Below are 14,408 nucleotides of genomic sequence, written 5' to 3'. Positions count from 1 at the left end.
TGTGTGTCTGTCTGTGTGTCTGTGTGTGTGCATCTGTGTCTGTATGTCTATGTGGTATGTGCACATGCGTGCCATTGAGCATGCCCATCTGTGCATATGGTGTGACGACAGAGGAGGATCTCGTAAGTCCTGATCTATCACTCTCCCCTTTATGCCCTTGAGAGAGGGACTCTGCTGCTGCGCCTGAAGCCAGGCTTGCAGTCAGCAAGCCCTAGCAATCCTACCATCTCCACCTTCTACAGTCCTAGACTCACAGGTACACTCGTGGCTGTGCCTGGCTTTTTACCTGAGTCCTGGGGATTTGAACTCGTGTTCTCATGCGTGTACAGCAGGCACTTTATTGAATGAGCCGTCTCCACAGCTCCCTTTGACTTTTTTGCACTACCCCTTTGTATAGAGGCCTACCTCATGCTCCCAGCCTCCCAAAAGGTGTCTCACTATGAGTACCTCACAGAATCAGCATGTCCACGGCTTCCTTAGAACCCCATCGTTTGCTTTCACTGGTGGGTGAGTAACTGAAGGTTTGAGCATGGCACCTGTGCAAGAGTCTGCCCAGAACCTCCCCAGTTGCCCCAGGGAGGTGACCCCTCTTCTCTCTGCTAACAGTGCACTTTAAAACCCAAGATACAGCTGGGCGTGGTGGCGCACGCCTTTAATCCCAGCACTTGGGAGGCAGAGGCAGGCAGATTTCTGAGTTTGAGGCCAGCCTGGTCTAAGAGCTCCAGGACAGCCGGGGAGACACAGAGAAACCCTGTCTCGAAAAAACAAAAACAAAAACAAAAAAACAAAAAACAAAACAAAACAAAAAAATCCAAGATACAGCATCACTCCTGTGTCGCCAGTGTCTCCAATGTGAGCGGTGAGGGTCAGGTCCAGCTCTGGGATCTATAGAGCAGCTTGTCAGAGCCAGATACCCTTATCTGCCTTATCCCCACTCCAGGTTGCTACTTGTTAAGGGCATGCTGAAGGCTGTGTGGCCCGAATCGTCTAAGCATAAAATTAGCTTCTGTGTATATTCAGCAAGGGAAAGCAAACCAGGCTAAATATACCACAGATCCACGAGCGTCAACAAGCCAGATAGAAGACAAACAGCAGGCCAGTGGGAACCTGATTTTCCCAGACCCAAGGGCTCATGGGTTGGATACCATGGATTCTGAAGAACCCTTCTAGTGAAGTCACAGCCCTCCTAGGTGTTCTCAGATGGCTCAGTGCTTGGCCAGCGTGCATGAGGCCCTGAGTTCCAGCCCAGCCCCACATAACCCAGATGTGGTGCTACACGCCTGCGATCCCAGAACTTGGGAGGTGGAGACAGGATGAACGGAAGTTCAAGGTCATCCTGGGCTACTTAATAAGTACAAAGCCCATGTGGGCTACATGGGACCTTGTCTCAAAAAACAAAACCAAATCAAGCAGCTTGTATGCATGACAAGGTGGCATCCTGGTCCTGCTGTAGCTGTCTGTGCTCTGTATACCGTGAACACATAGCTTCTACATGCCATCTGCACGTGTAAACATGTCATGTGTGCTCATACACACCTCTGATCATACATTCACACACGTACATGTGTACCTGTATGTACATAGCCATGCATACATGCATATACACTTGTGCCCATGCATGCAACTGTGGCTTCTGCATGTGACCCTTTCATACCAATGAAACTTCCCTTCTTTGAAGCTTCCAGAAGCCCCAGCCTGAGCTAAAACACACACACACACACACACACACACACACACACACACACACGTGGGCATGCTGCCTAACTCCAGAGCTCATACACATTACTTCATTTCTTGTCACTCTTTGTCTCTGCTTCCCTCGCGTCCCCTTCCTTCCTTCATCCAGGCATCTGCAGTGTCTCCCGTGCAACCTGCAGGTAGCCAGATGCACCAGAAACACTTACTGGGTGGAAGAAAGGGAAGGCAAGGCCTTCAAGCTGAGAGAGGATGTTGTCCCAGATATTTTTAGAGTGATTTTTAACAAAGCAGCGAGTTTCAGATGAAGGTGAAAGTTTAACAAGAAAACATCTCCGCGGCATCACGTTTCAGGCTCCCCGATCAGCTGGGCTTTCAGAAAGGTTGGAAAGAATGCAGGGTTGAAAACAAGGCCTGTCCATCTAAGGACGACCGGGCGATTCTGCTCGGCAATGTTGCCTGCCCACCCTCTGACCGAAAGCTGGGTAGACTGGGGCCGTACCATCTCCTCCTCCATGATCTCCAAATATATCCTAAAGTACAGCCTCGATGCCTTGCTGGTTCCCTCGGTCACCGAGGGCTCTGGAATCCCAGCTCCCATGAGTCTTTGAGCAGCTTCACCGGAAAAGGAATTTGGTTGTTTGGGATGGTTTGGGGTTCTCCTGGACACAGAAAATGAGGAATGTGAAGTCTTCTGCCTCCTTTAGGAAGTGGGGGAGACAGGGCTGGGGCAACGCTTTTCTTTCTGAGCTGCCTTATGGTCTCCGTCCATGTCACTGGACGTGAGCACACACACAATTGAGACGTTTGCCATGTGGAGGGCTAAGAGACAAGGAAGGGGCCACTGGAAGACAGGCCCACCCAAGTAGCTAGTGGAGCATACCCGAATACCCAGAAAGGGGTGATCTGGTAACTGCAGGGGTACTTGGAGGGGATATGCAGACCAAGGTAGTAAGGCCACATGACCAAGGAGGGCACGCTCATCGGTCTAAGAAAAGGGAACTTTTTCCCCCTCCAAGACTCCCCCTCCAAGATAATAATCAGGAGCCAGCGAGGGTAGTATACTGAGCCCAGCAGGCTAACTGGATAGGACTCATTGTTAACTCCTGCACCCCGAACCCCACCCCCCCCAGGTGACTGGGGTGTGACTGACCCTGGCCCAAGCATGCCATCTCTTGCTCTGCTCTTGCATATCTCTCCCATGAGGGCTGAGAGTGGACCACACTTCATTAAACCTCACAGCATGTTGCAGCTGCTCAGAGCACTGGCCTCACTGCTGGCCTCCTGCAGGGACGGCTCTGGTTTTCCCTTCTAGCACAGGGGTGGTGGCTGGAACATCTGGAATGTATTAGAGATGAGGCCAGGGTGGAGGCTGGTGGCCCAACCCTGCCTGGTACCTCCTTCCCAGAGAACCTCCCCAAGACAGAGCTGATAATCTCTCGTTCCTCTCCTCTTCAGATCTCTTGTCTGCTCCATCCACCCGGAATACCTGGCATTTGAAGAGAGCCATCGCTTGAGAGTCTACGGATGATTTTCCTCTGTGACACAGGAGAGTCTCTTTGCTACATGGACACAGTGTCTATTGGCATTACTGCTTTCTGGTTTATTTTCTCTCTTTGAGCCGGGTCTTGTCCCACTCCGCTGTCATGATGGCCCAATCCAAACCCAACGGGTCACACTATGCACTGACGGCCATCGGCCTGGGGATGCTGGTCCTCGGGGTCATCATGGCCATGTGGAACCTGGTTCCTGGTTTCAGCCCTGCGGATAAGCCAACGTCTCAGGGCAACAAGACAGAGGGAGGTGGTGGCATCCTCAAGAGCAAGACGTTTTCAGTGGCGTACGTGCTGGTCGGGGCTGGCATGATGCTGCTGCTGCTAGCCATCTGCCTGAGCATCCGGGACAAAAGGAGGCTGCGGCAGAGTGAGGAGCTGGCTCGAATTCAGCAGCAGGCAGGAACCATGCCACACTCCCAAGAAGAAGACAGGTAAGACCCAAGTGGCCGCTCCCTCCATACTTGTACACAGAGTCATGGAGAGAGTACTTTGCTCCACGAGTCTGTATTTCCACTCTCCTCATACCATTTTTACAAATACCCTTGTGCTTACTAGATTCAGGCTTCCCAAATCCTGTGGCTAAGATGGATTATCAGATGTAGCACAGAAACTGGTGGGGCCGAGGGTCACAGGGCTCTAGGTTTCTTGTTTGTCTCTCTGTTCCAGGTGCTACGTGTATCTACTTTGATTTTAAAAGGTCAAGGCACAATATTTCGCTTAGCCCAAAATATCAGGAACATATTTAAATGATAGACAATAGATAGAGGCATATGTCATAAGAGATGGCGTCTCCCTTAAGGTTCATTTCATTGCTGTGATGAAAGCACTCTGACAAACGCAACTTAGGGGAGAAAGGATTTATTTAGCTCACAATTGCAGGTCAGGGTCTATCATTTTTGGGGGAGTCAAGAAGGCAGAGCCCCCACCGTCAAGAACAGAGAGCGATGAGTTAATGTATACAGACATCCCTGCACTCGGCTCTGTGCCTCCTTTTCATCCAGTCATGAGGTGCTACCATCCATATTCAGTTCCCGCCTCCACTGACATAGTCAAGACCACGCCCTGCACACCCAGACGCAGGCATTCTCAGAGGCCTGTCTCTCAAGTGATGCTAAATCAGTGGATCTCTATCCCTTCTGCAAATCTCTATCTTCAAAAATACTTACATTATAATTCATAACAGCAGCAAAATTACAGTGATGGGAATAATTTTATGGCTGGGGAACCATATTAAACATGAGGAGCCGTATTAAAGGGTCGCAGCATGAGGAAGGTTGAGACCCACTGCTCTAGCGTGTGTCAAGCGGACAAGCATAGGCAGTCAGCACAGCATCTGACCCTAGATGTTCTTCTCATTGCTCTGACCAAATACACAGAGTCGGCTTAAGGATGGAAGGGTTTACTCTGTCTCTCAGTTTGAGGCTGGGATCATTATGGATGGGGAGGTGTGGCTGCAGGAGCCTGTGGTAGCAGCTGGTTACATCATGTGGGAACTCAGGACACAGAGAGGGATGGATGCTGGTGTTCAGGTCCCTGTCTTCTTTTCCCGCTTCATTCAGACTAAGCCCATAAATGATGTTGTCCACATTTAAGTCAGGGTGGATCTATTGTACTCCGTTAACCCTCTCTGAGAACACACCTGTCCTCCACCTGCCTGGCTTTGGACTCGATGGGGCCACAGGGAATGAACACATGACAACCACAAGGAAATCTGGGATTGAGTGGGTCATGCACATTCCAATGGAGAGGAACCAGCAACAGCCAGGAAACTCACCACATTAGGGGGTCTCTGTGGGTGAGTAGCCTTAGGCTGCAGTCATGGGGCGGAAACTGCAGCCAGTACTTTCTGCTCCTACTGGTCGACCCTAGACCAAGAAGAAGGCCTTGCCATCCCCGAGTCTGGGACATTGGCATTCTTTTTTGTTGTTATTGTTTGTTTTTTGTTTGTTTGTTTGTTTGTTTGAGACAGGGTTTCTCTGTGTAGCCCTGGCTGTCCTGGAACTCACTCTGTACACCAGGCTGGTCTCAAACTCAGAAATTCGCCTGCCTCTGCCTCCCAAGTGCTGGGATTAAAGGCATGCACCATCACCCAGCGACATTGGCATTCTTGGCATGGCCCAATTCATGTAAACAATGCACACTGACTTGGGCCTTCGTCTACTCCCAGCGACCCTCACAGGCATTCCAGAGATGTGTCTCCTAACTGATGCCTAATCTCAAGATGACAATGAGGATGAACCCCTCAATCCATCATAAAAAAAAAAAAAACAAACCTCTGTGAATCAACACAAAAGATAAACACACTAGTCAGGAAACAGACAGAGGTTAGAAACAATTATTTCATAGCTGTCCCGCCTCATTAGTCCTGGGATACAAACAAAAAGACACTTGATCCTCCAAGCCCCCTCTCTCACCTACATTAACCAAGACAGGCAGGTTCTAGCATCAGAGAATTACAAGGACAACGTGCCATGGACATTATGGGGCCAGTCAGTGGGTAAAAGAGCCTGCTGCCAAGTCTGACAACCTTGATCTCAGGAACCCATATGAAGGTTGCCTCTCACCTCCATATGTGTACCATGACACAAGCACCTGGGCGGGCATGCACAAATAAATGACAGATAGATAGATAGATAGATAGATAGATAGATAGATAGATGACTCCCCCAGCCACTGCTGGCCAGTGTTCTTTAATTTGGACCCACCCCGCAACACTGAGAATGAGACATGAATTGGCATAGCCTTTAGGAAGGCCCCAGACTGTGAGACACTGTGGGTGGGCTAGAGACGGACAGTGGCAGACTGTCAGGGGCCACGGTACTCAGCATGATTGCCTCAGGGTGGAAAGATTTGGGTTTGGTTTGGTTTTAGGGAATACAGATGGAGGGCTTTGCAAAGTTTGTATTTTCTTCCTTTAGATGAAGTATATAGCAAGGGGAGAGGGTGCTTCATGTCAGAAATACTGGTTTCATCTTCTTTCTTTCTTTCTTTCTTTCTTTCTTTCTTTCTTTCTTTCTTTCTTTCTTTCTCATCCCTCCTCCTCCTCCTCCTCCTTCTTCTTCTTCTTCTCTCCGCCCCTCTCTCTCAGATACTATAGATATTATGTAGCCACGACTAGCCTGGAACTTGCTATGTAGACCAGGATGGCCTCAAACTCACAGAGATCCACCTGCCTATTCCTTCCCAACATTAGAATTAAACCATGCCCTTGTCTCATTTTCTGACCACGAAAATACACATTCAGACTAGGGATGTACCACACTGGTAGAACACTTGTCTTCCTTGGGTGAGGTCCTGGGTCCCATCCCTACCACCAAAAGATAAAAAAAAGAGAGAGAGACAATATTTGCTATATTACTGTTAGTCCAAAGAAGCAGAGCCAGCTACCTGCTGCAGTATGACAGGGATACATTCTGAGACATGTGTGCTTGGTGACTTTATGTGAACTGAGACATCTACAGTGTCTCCAAGTCACATAGCCCATGTACCAGCACCCTGTGTGCTGTCCCCTATTGAGCCAAATGTGATAGCATAAAAGAACACATGACTGTATCTGTGATTAAGAAGAGGAGAATCCGGGGGATGTGGCTCAGTTGGTAGAGTCTTTACCTAACATGCCATAGATCCTGGGTTCAGTCTCAGCACCACATACACTGGTGGTGCACACCTCTTAATGCCAGGACTCTGGAGGCAGAGGCAAGAGGCTCAAAGTTCAAGGTCTTCAAGGTCAGCCTCTACAACATAGGGAGTTCAAAGCTAACTTAGGCCACTTGAAACCTTGTCTTCGAAAGAGTGAGAGCAGCCTAGTATGAGGAATTAGACCATGGTCTTTTGGATGTCAGGGAGTCTCCTCCTCCCCTGTCTGCAAGCTGGAAGCCAAGGAAGCTTCCTGAAGGTGCGAACCTGAGATCCAGGGAACCCTCGGGGACCATACCTGGTCCAGGGCATGAGAAGACTGACCTGCTGAGTCCCACAGTGAGTCAGAACAAGGGCAGAACTCCTCCCAGACACCTTTGTTCTGTTGAGGCCTGCCATGGTCAGGATGATCCTGAGACCTGGGGGGGGGTAGTGGGGGAGAGCATCTTTTGGGATTCAGCTGAGAGTCTCCTCTGGGAAGGTCTTTTGCCCTTCCATGGTCATCGTGCAGAATTAACCAGCACACACACTTAGTCTAGAAAACGTGGGGAATAACAGGAAAGAGGAGAATCAGTTACCCATAATTCCCACCCCTGCTGCCGTGTGAACAGGTGAGTTCCTTGAAAATAGGGCCATTAAGAAGTAAAAGCGTGGTGGCGCACGCCTTTAACCCCAGCACTCGGGAGGCAGAGGCAGGCAGATTTCTGAGTTCGAGGCCAGCCTGGTCTACAAAGTGAATTCCAGGACAGCCAGGGCTACACAGAGAAACCCTGTCTCGAAAAACAAACAAACAAAAAAGAAGAAGAAGTAAAGGCCAGGGGGCTGGAGAGATGGCTCAGCGGGTAAGAGCACTGACTGCTCCTTCAAAGGTCCTGAGTTCAAATCCCAGCAACCACATGGTGGCTCACAACCATCTGTAATGAGATCCAACACCCTCTTCTGGTGCGTCTGAAGACAGTGACAGTGTACTTATGTATAGTAATTAATAAAATTTAAAAAAAAAAAAGAAGAAGAAGTAAAGGCCAAGGTGAGGGAGACGTTAACATCGCTTGGATGTTCCTTCTCTACTTGGGGACACCCATCTTGTTTAACATCCACAGCTGTTTTGAGTACCGCACCTTTGGCAAAGGACCCGGCTCGGCGTTGAGATAAATATTCCAGTATGTTATAAAGTATGAAAGGATTGCAGCCAAGCTCACACCCAAAGAACTATGTGTAGTAATAGTCCTGTGAGGCCTTCGCCTTCTGCCCTTCCATCCCCTAAATGACAGAGGTGCTTGATCTTCGTATTAATTTCGTTTTTCAGTATCTGACAAAGTCCACTTAGGGAAGAAAGGGTAGCTTTGGGCTCAGAGTTGATGGCACAGCTCCCTGGGGAAATATGTATGTAGTGGGAGCAGAGATGGATGCTGGCACTCAGCTCAGTGTCTCCTTTTATTCAGTTCAGATCCCCGGTCTAGGGGATGAAGCCGCCCACATTTAGAATGGGTCTTTCCACCTCAATTAACCCAGTCTGGAATCCCCTCATGGACAGGCCCAAGGGTTTCTCTCTTAGGTGCTTCTAGATCCTGTCAATGTTGGTAATCTCATTAACCATCACAACCTTGATGTATTTGTTTCCCCATCTGTAAAATGGGCATAATGGAAGCCCTTACTTACGGTGCGGTTGGCAATGGAAAATTGGTTCTTCTATATTTTATTGGTTCCCTTATGCTAAAATGCTTACTGATTCGTTCTAGAGCCTGCATATGGTTTGCAGAGTCGGTATGTGTGAACCTAGTATTCAAATGCAACCCGAACCCACTTTTTGTGGACTTCCAGTGACTTGAGTGTGTACTGACACTCTGTCTTTATCATCCCGCAGCCAGGAGGAAGAGGAGGATGTCTCCTCACGGTACTACGTACCGAGCTACGAGGAAGTGATGAACACGGGCTACCCGGAAACCAGGGGGCAGGAGCAGAACCCAAGACTGAGCATTTCTCTCCCCTCCTATGAGTCGCTAACGGGGCTGGACGAGGCAACCCCCACCAGCACCAGGGCAGAGACAGAGACCAGCCCAGGGCATGCTCCGGACAGGCAAAACTCCAAGCTGGCCAAACGCCTGAAGCCACTCAAAGTTCGAAGGATTAAATCCGAAAAGCTTCATCTCAAAGACTTCAGGATCACCCTACCGGACAAGAACGTTCCTCCTCCCTCTATCGAGCCTTTGACTCCTCCGCCGCTGTACGATGAAGTCCAGGCAAAGGCGCCCGATGCCCGGCCACCCGACTGAAGGACTCTCTGACTACACTCCCTCCTGTCTCACCCTCCACACCAACAGACTTCGCCAAAGCCACTTCAGCCCCAGTCGAGGGGTCAAGGCACACTTAGCCACTGTGATGGGGATTGTGGGTAGAGGGAGAGAACGGTTCACAGAGCCCCGCAGAGTAGGGCCATCAGAAGGATGCTGGGAGTTTGTGATGCTCTGAACCATAGCAAGGGGTGTGGCCTTGGCAAGGGGTGTGGCCTTGGCATCCCCAGCATCTTTTTCTCCCACTCGGGATCATTGCCCACACACCCCTCTCCTAAGCTGGGACAGGATCCCTAGTGACTCGTTTAAACTGAGGTCGTCTCCTTTCGCTTCGACCACAGTTGCTGCGTTTCAAAACGAAACCGAGTTTTCTGCTTGCTTTCTTCACTGGAGCCTTGAACCAGTGGAGAACGTGGTTCCGCCTTGGCCAAAAGGACCTGGAACTGTCTTGTGAATAAAATGATGGCCGTGTGGAGGTGAGCTGTGGGGGAGGTCCCTAGGGGCCCCTAGTGCTGCTGGTTCTTTGAAGGTCTAAGGCCTGATGACCTTCAGCGTGGGACACAGAAGGTGATTGATTGTACGGTTCGGTACACCTGTGGGTAACGAAAGGCAAGAGAGGAAGTCGCTGCTCCATGCCTTCTCAAACACCATGCAGCTGGGCATTTTATAATAAAGTGTTTTATATGTAGCACACCTGACCATTCAGTCATTTTAGCAGGGACATCAATAATAACAGCTGGTCAACAAGGGCACCTAATTCACGGGATGGGGGTGGGGCTGTATTCTAAGCACCCGCTGCATTACCCCGTGTCACCTGTACCCAAGCCTGGTTCCCTTGTAACTCTGTGGGCTAGCTCACAGGTTTGGGTTAACTGAAGCACTCCATATTGCACCACTCACAAGTAGCTCTAAGCTCAGACCCTCTGGGTCCAGAATCCGAGTTCCTATTTTTGCTCTCTGGCAAGAAACTTGGTAAAAGAACACTGACCACTTGGAAGGAGACTTGAGGCTGCCCTCGTCTCAGCCCACAGGCCACATAGAAGGCGCTGCGAACTTAGAGCAGTGCCCCACTCCCAGGCTCAAGCAGCCCAAAAAGGAGCTCAGCCTGTCACCTACCCCCAGAACTGACTGGAGAGAAATATGTCCCCTTTGGGAAGGGACAGTGTCTACTGTGCAGTACATACACTATGAAATACCCCAGTGACCACAGACTACTAAGGAAGGGAACAGAGACCTCTGCATCCAGATCTTGGCCCTGGAGGAAAGCCGGGGACAGAGACCTTGAGTCCAGAGGATTTCTGTACGGAGTGGCCTGCTGGGAGTCCCGCTCACTCCTTGTGTTCTGGGCTCTGAAAGTCTCACATTAATAAGCTCCAGGAAAGCCGGGTATGGTGGCACACGCCTTTAATCCCACCACTCCGGAGGCAGAGGCAGGTGGATTTCTGAGTTCAAAGCCAGACTGGTCTACAAAGTGAGTTCCAGGGCAGCCAGGGCTATACAGAGAAACCCTATCTCGAAAAAAAAAAAAAAGAAAAAAAAAAGCTCCAGGAAGCCAGAAGGCAAATTATTGCAGGCTTAGCCCCAAGTGAAGATGGTCTGACATTTTGAGGTACAAGTCAGTATGAGAGTCTGAACTGGGGATGTGGCGAAGTTGGTAGAAGGCTTCCCTCACGTGCAGGAAGCCCTGAGTTCCGACTTCAGAACCTCATAAACCAGGTTGGTAGTAATCCCAACACTCCGGAGTTAGAGGCAGGAGGATCAGGAATTCATGGTCACCCCATCATCTGTGAGTTCAGGAATAGCCTGAGCTATGTGAGACAGCCCCCCCCCCCCGTCTCAAAAACTAGGACCTATAGAAGCAGAGTCCGTGCGTGTGTGTCTGTGTGCGAGTGTGCGTGTCATGGTGAACCTGTGGAAGTAAAAGGATAACTTGTGAGAGTCAGTCCTCTCCTTCCATGCTGTGTCACAGGGATTAAACTCAGATTGTCAGGCACACTGTGGGAGGCCACAGCATCTTTTATGGAACTTCCAGCTCCCCCCTGGGACAAGAACTGAGGACCACCAGCAGCAGCTTCCTTCTGCAGTCAGCTTCATTCTCTCTCCAGAGCATCCTTGCCTGCTTCCCTCCCTCACCTTGGCCCTCATGACGGTGCCCGGGAGACCCTAATCTCCGAGGTCCCATCACCCACCATTTTGTCTGCTCACACTGGAATAAGGAGTCCATTCCTGTAGGTTGCCCTCTGGTTCTCCACATATGCACCATGGCATGACTGTGCCTACGCACAACACAAGCAAAATCATAAACTCTCATCCTTAGCAATCAGCCTGAGTGTGTCACTTAAGTCTTAAAAAAGTGTGTCTTAAAAAAAAAAAAAAAGGAGCCAGGCACTGGTGGCACTCGCCTTTAATCCCAGCACTTGGGAAGCAGAGGCAGGTGGATTTCTGAGTTCAAGGCCAGCCTGGTCTACAAGGTGAGTTCCAGACAGCCAGGGCTATACATAGAAACCCTGTCTCCTCAAAAAAAAAAAAAAAAAAAAAAAGGTAACTTATAAAGCCTTTTTTCCTATTCCCCACGCTAGACTGAAAGTGTAATTCTCTGTGACATTATAGGAATATACCTCTGGTCCCTCTCTCCTATCTACATCTGTCCCTAGCTTGCCTGTAACAGAACTTTACAAAGCTGTAATAACCTGGAATTTATTAACATTCTATAAAAGATACAGCAAAGATAACGGTCTACGGTGCCTACAAAGTGAAAGACACTCTGGGAATTTGTAGATTGTTCAACAGCATACTCGAAGCCAACAGAGGACAGGGAGCAAAATAAAACAACCAGAATACAATTTTGGAAGCAGAAATCATGGCGTGGCTTTTCTGGGTTATAAATCTTCTTAGGAAGAGGAAAGGAAGAAAACTTCAGATAAGACGGTGTGGCGCTCGGAGATAAGCCTCAGCGCTGTGGAGAATTCAGAAACGGTGTGCAGCTTCAAAAGCAGGTAAATGTCCTCAGTAGATATCCTTGGGCTGTCATAGCTGAACATACCCTCGACGACAGTGCCCAGCCCCAAACAGTCACCAGCGTCTGTGAGGAAAATGCAGAGCATCTGTGAGGTCACTGCAGAGACCGAAAACTTACTTATTGAGGAAAATCCAATAAGCCGTGTAGATAGTGTTTGCATGGGAACGAGGGAGGATTTGATGTAAGCTAGTACGTAAATGTAGCCATGACATCGAATTTTCTGCTTCCTTCAAAATTAAATGATAGAGATCGAGACCTGAAATCTCTTGTTCCTGATAAATTTCTTGTTTGTTTAAAAGAAAATCGAATCCCAAGGACTAGACCGTAAGTTATTTTGTTGGTGGTGGTTTGGGGTTTCTGTTTGTTTGTTTTAGGTACAAGCACGCCATGAGAGCCTTTGTGGAAAGTAAATTCAGCTTGGCGTCAGAGTCTGCGCAAAGACAGCAAAGAAAGGGTTACAGAAAGACGGGTCTTACAGGAGAAGCTGTGGAGAAAGACAACTGCTTTAGTGACCTTAAAGGGAGGTAGACAAGATGGCCCAGCAGGTAAAGGCTGAGGTAGACAAGATGGCCCAGCAGGTAAAGGTGATTGTAGCCCAAGCCAGATGAACTCAGTTCCATCCCTGACTCTTACACATTGTCCTCTGACCTCCACACATGGGCGGTAGCAAGCATCACACACACGTGGGGTACATTGCACAAATGAATAAATGTACTAAAAAAATTGGCTTAACAGTAATACAGTGTTGGGGAGATGGCTCAGATTGTGAAGGTGACCTGAGTTCAATTCCTAGTGTCTTAGTTAAGGGTTCTATTGCTGTGGTGAAACACTGTGACTCAGAGCCAAGTTGGGGAGGAAAGGGTTGATTTGGCTTACACGTCCACATCATAGTCCATGACTGAAGGAAGTCAGGACAGACACTCATACAGAGCAAACTGATGCAGAGGTCATGGAGGGGTGCTGCTTACTGGCTTGCTCCCCATGGCTTGCTCAGCCTGCTTTCTTATAGAACCCAGGACCACCAGCCTAGGGATGACACTACCCATAACGATCTATTACTAATTAAGAAAATGCCCTATGGTCTTGTCTACTGCCTGATCTTATGGAGGTATTTTCTCAATTTCAAGTTTCTTCCTATTTGATGCATCAAGCATCTGTCAAGTTGACAGCGCACCCAGCATCCACAGAGGTTCTCCTCTGACCTCTGACCTCTCTGTGCAAGCTGTGGCATGTTCCCTCACCCCTAGGCATAATGCACACACACAATAATAGATAATTTTTTAAAGATGATGCTAGGTTAATTCATCTCACCATTCAAAATGCCACAAAGCAAGCCACAACTGGAACCACAAATTTTAAGACTTGATTTTAATGTTCCTTTTCCAAGTTTAAAAAAAAAAAATTCTGACTTAAAATGTTTCCATTTGCTGAAAGCAATAAAAATTGTCCATTAATCTTTTCCTTAATCCAATAATAGAAAGGTCTCAAGAGGCTAAGTCGGGGCCAGAAATAAGACCAAAGTAGAGGCTGTGGAGGAATGTCAATGGCTGCGTTCCATAAATATGCCGAAGGCAGGCTATCCCACGGGTCTATTTTCTGGAGACTGGAATACTTAGATAATGCACATTTTTTTCCCTCTGAGATAGGGTCTCAGATATCCCAGGTTGGCCTTGAACCTACTTGCTAGGTAGCTTAGGGTGACCTTGAACTTCTGATCTACCTCATGACCATTGAGGTTACAGACATAAGAATGCCACCTTACCAGTTTATGCTATGCCGGGGATCCAGTCCATGGTTTGGTGCATGCCAGGAGAGTGATCTTCCCATTGAGTCACCCCCAAGCCCAGCTACATATGAGCACATTTTTCACACATCCTTTCATTAAGTACACATTGACCTGAACCAATACAATTGCATCTCCACGGCTTGTCTGACATCGATCTCATCACAGTCGGGGTTGGGAGACGCTGACAAAAGGACTGCCAGCAGCAACCTCTATGTCTACTCACGAGATGCCAAGAGCACCTCCCGAGTGGGCTGTTATTATTTGGATCAGAGTTGTCCCCAAAGGCTTATGAAAAGGCTTGGCCAGCAGCCTGTGGTACCACTGAAAGATGGCGGGTCCTATAAAAAGTTGGGGTCTAGCTGAAGGACTTCAGGTCACTAGAGTTATCATGGTTTGAATTTAAAACATCTCCCATAGGTTTTTGT

The 14,408-nt window shown here is 48.7% G+C and overlaps 1 protein-coding gene across 2 annotated transcripts in view; it reads left to right on the top strand.

Annotated features, from left to right (window-relative positions):
- The window catches only part of Tmem51 (transmembrane protein 51), a 52,902-nt gene extending 43,033 nt beyond the window's left edge, over positions 1 to 9,869 (top strand). For both annotated transcript variants that reach the window (XM_021160012.2, XM_021160011.2), the window contains exons 2-3: positions 3,154 to 3,682; positions 8,752 to 9,869. In XM_021160012.2, the coding sequence (XP_021015671.1) occupies positions 3,342 to 3,682; positions 8,752 to 9,160 (750 nt within the window). In that variant the 5' untranslated portion in view covers positions 3,154 to 3,341 and the 3' untranslated portion in view covers positions 9,161 to 9,869. The remainder of the gene's footprint in view (positions 1 to 3,153; positions 3,683 to 8,751) is intronic.
- Positions 9,870 to 14,408: the final 4,539 nt, after the last annotated feature.

This window comes from Mus caroli, chromosome 4 (assembly GCF_900094665.2).
Source record: "Mus caroli chromosome 4, CAROLI_EIJ_v1.1, whole genome shotgun sequence".
Classification (NCBI taxonomy): Eukaryota; Metazoa; Chordata; class Mammalia; order Rodentia; family Muridae; genus Mus; species Mus caroli.
This window is presented reverse-complemented; position numbering and strand designations above follow the sequence as displayed.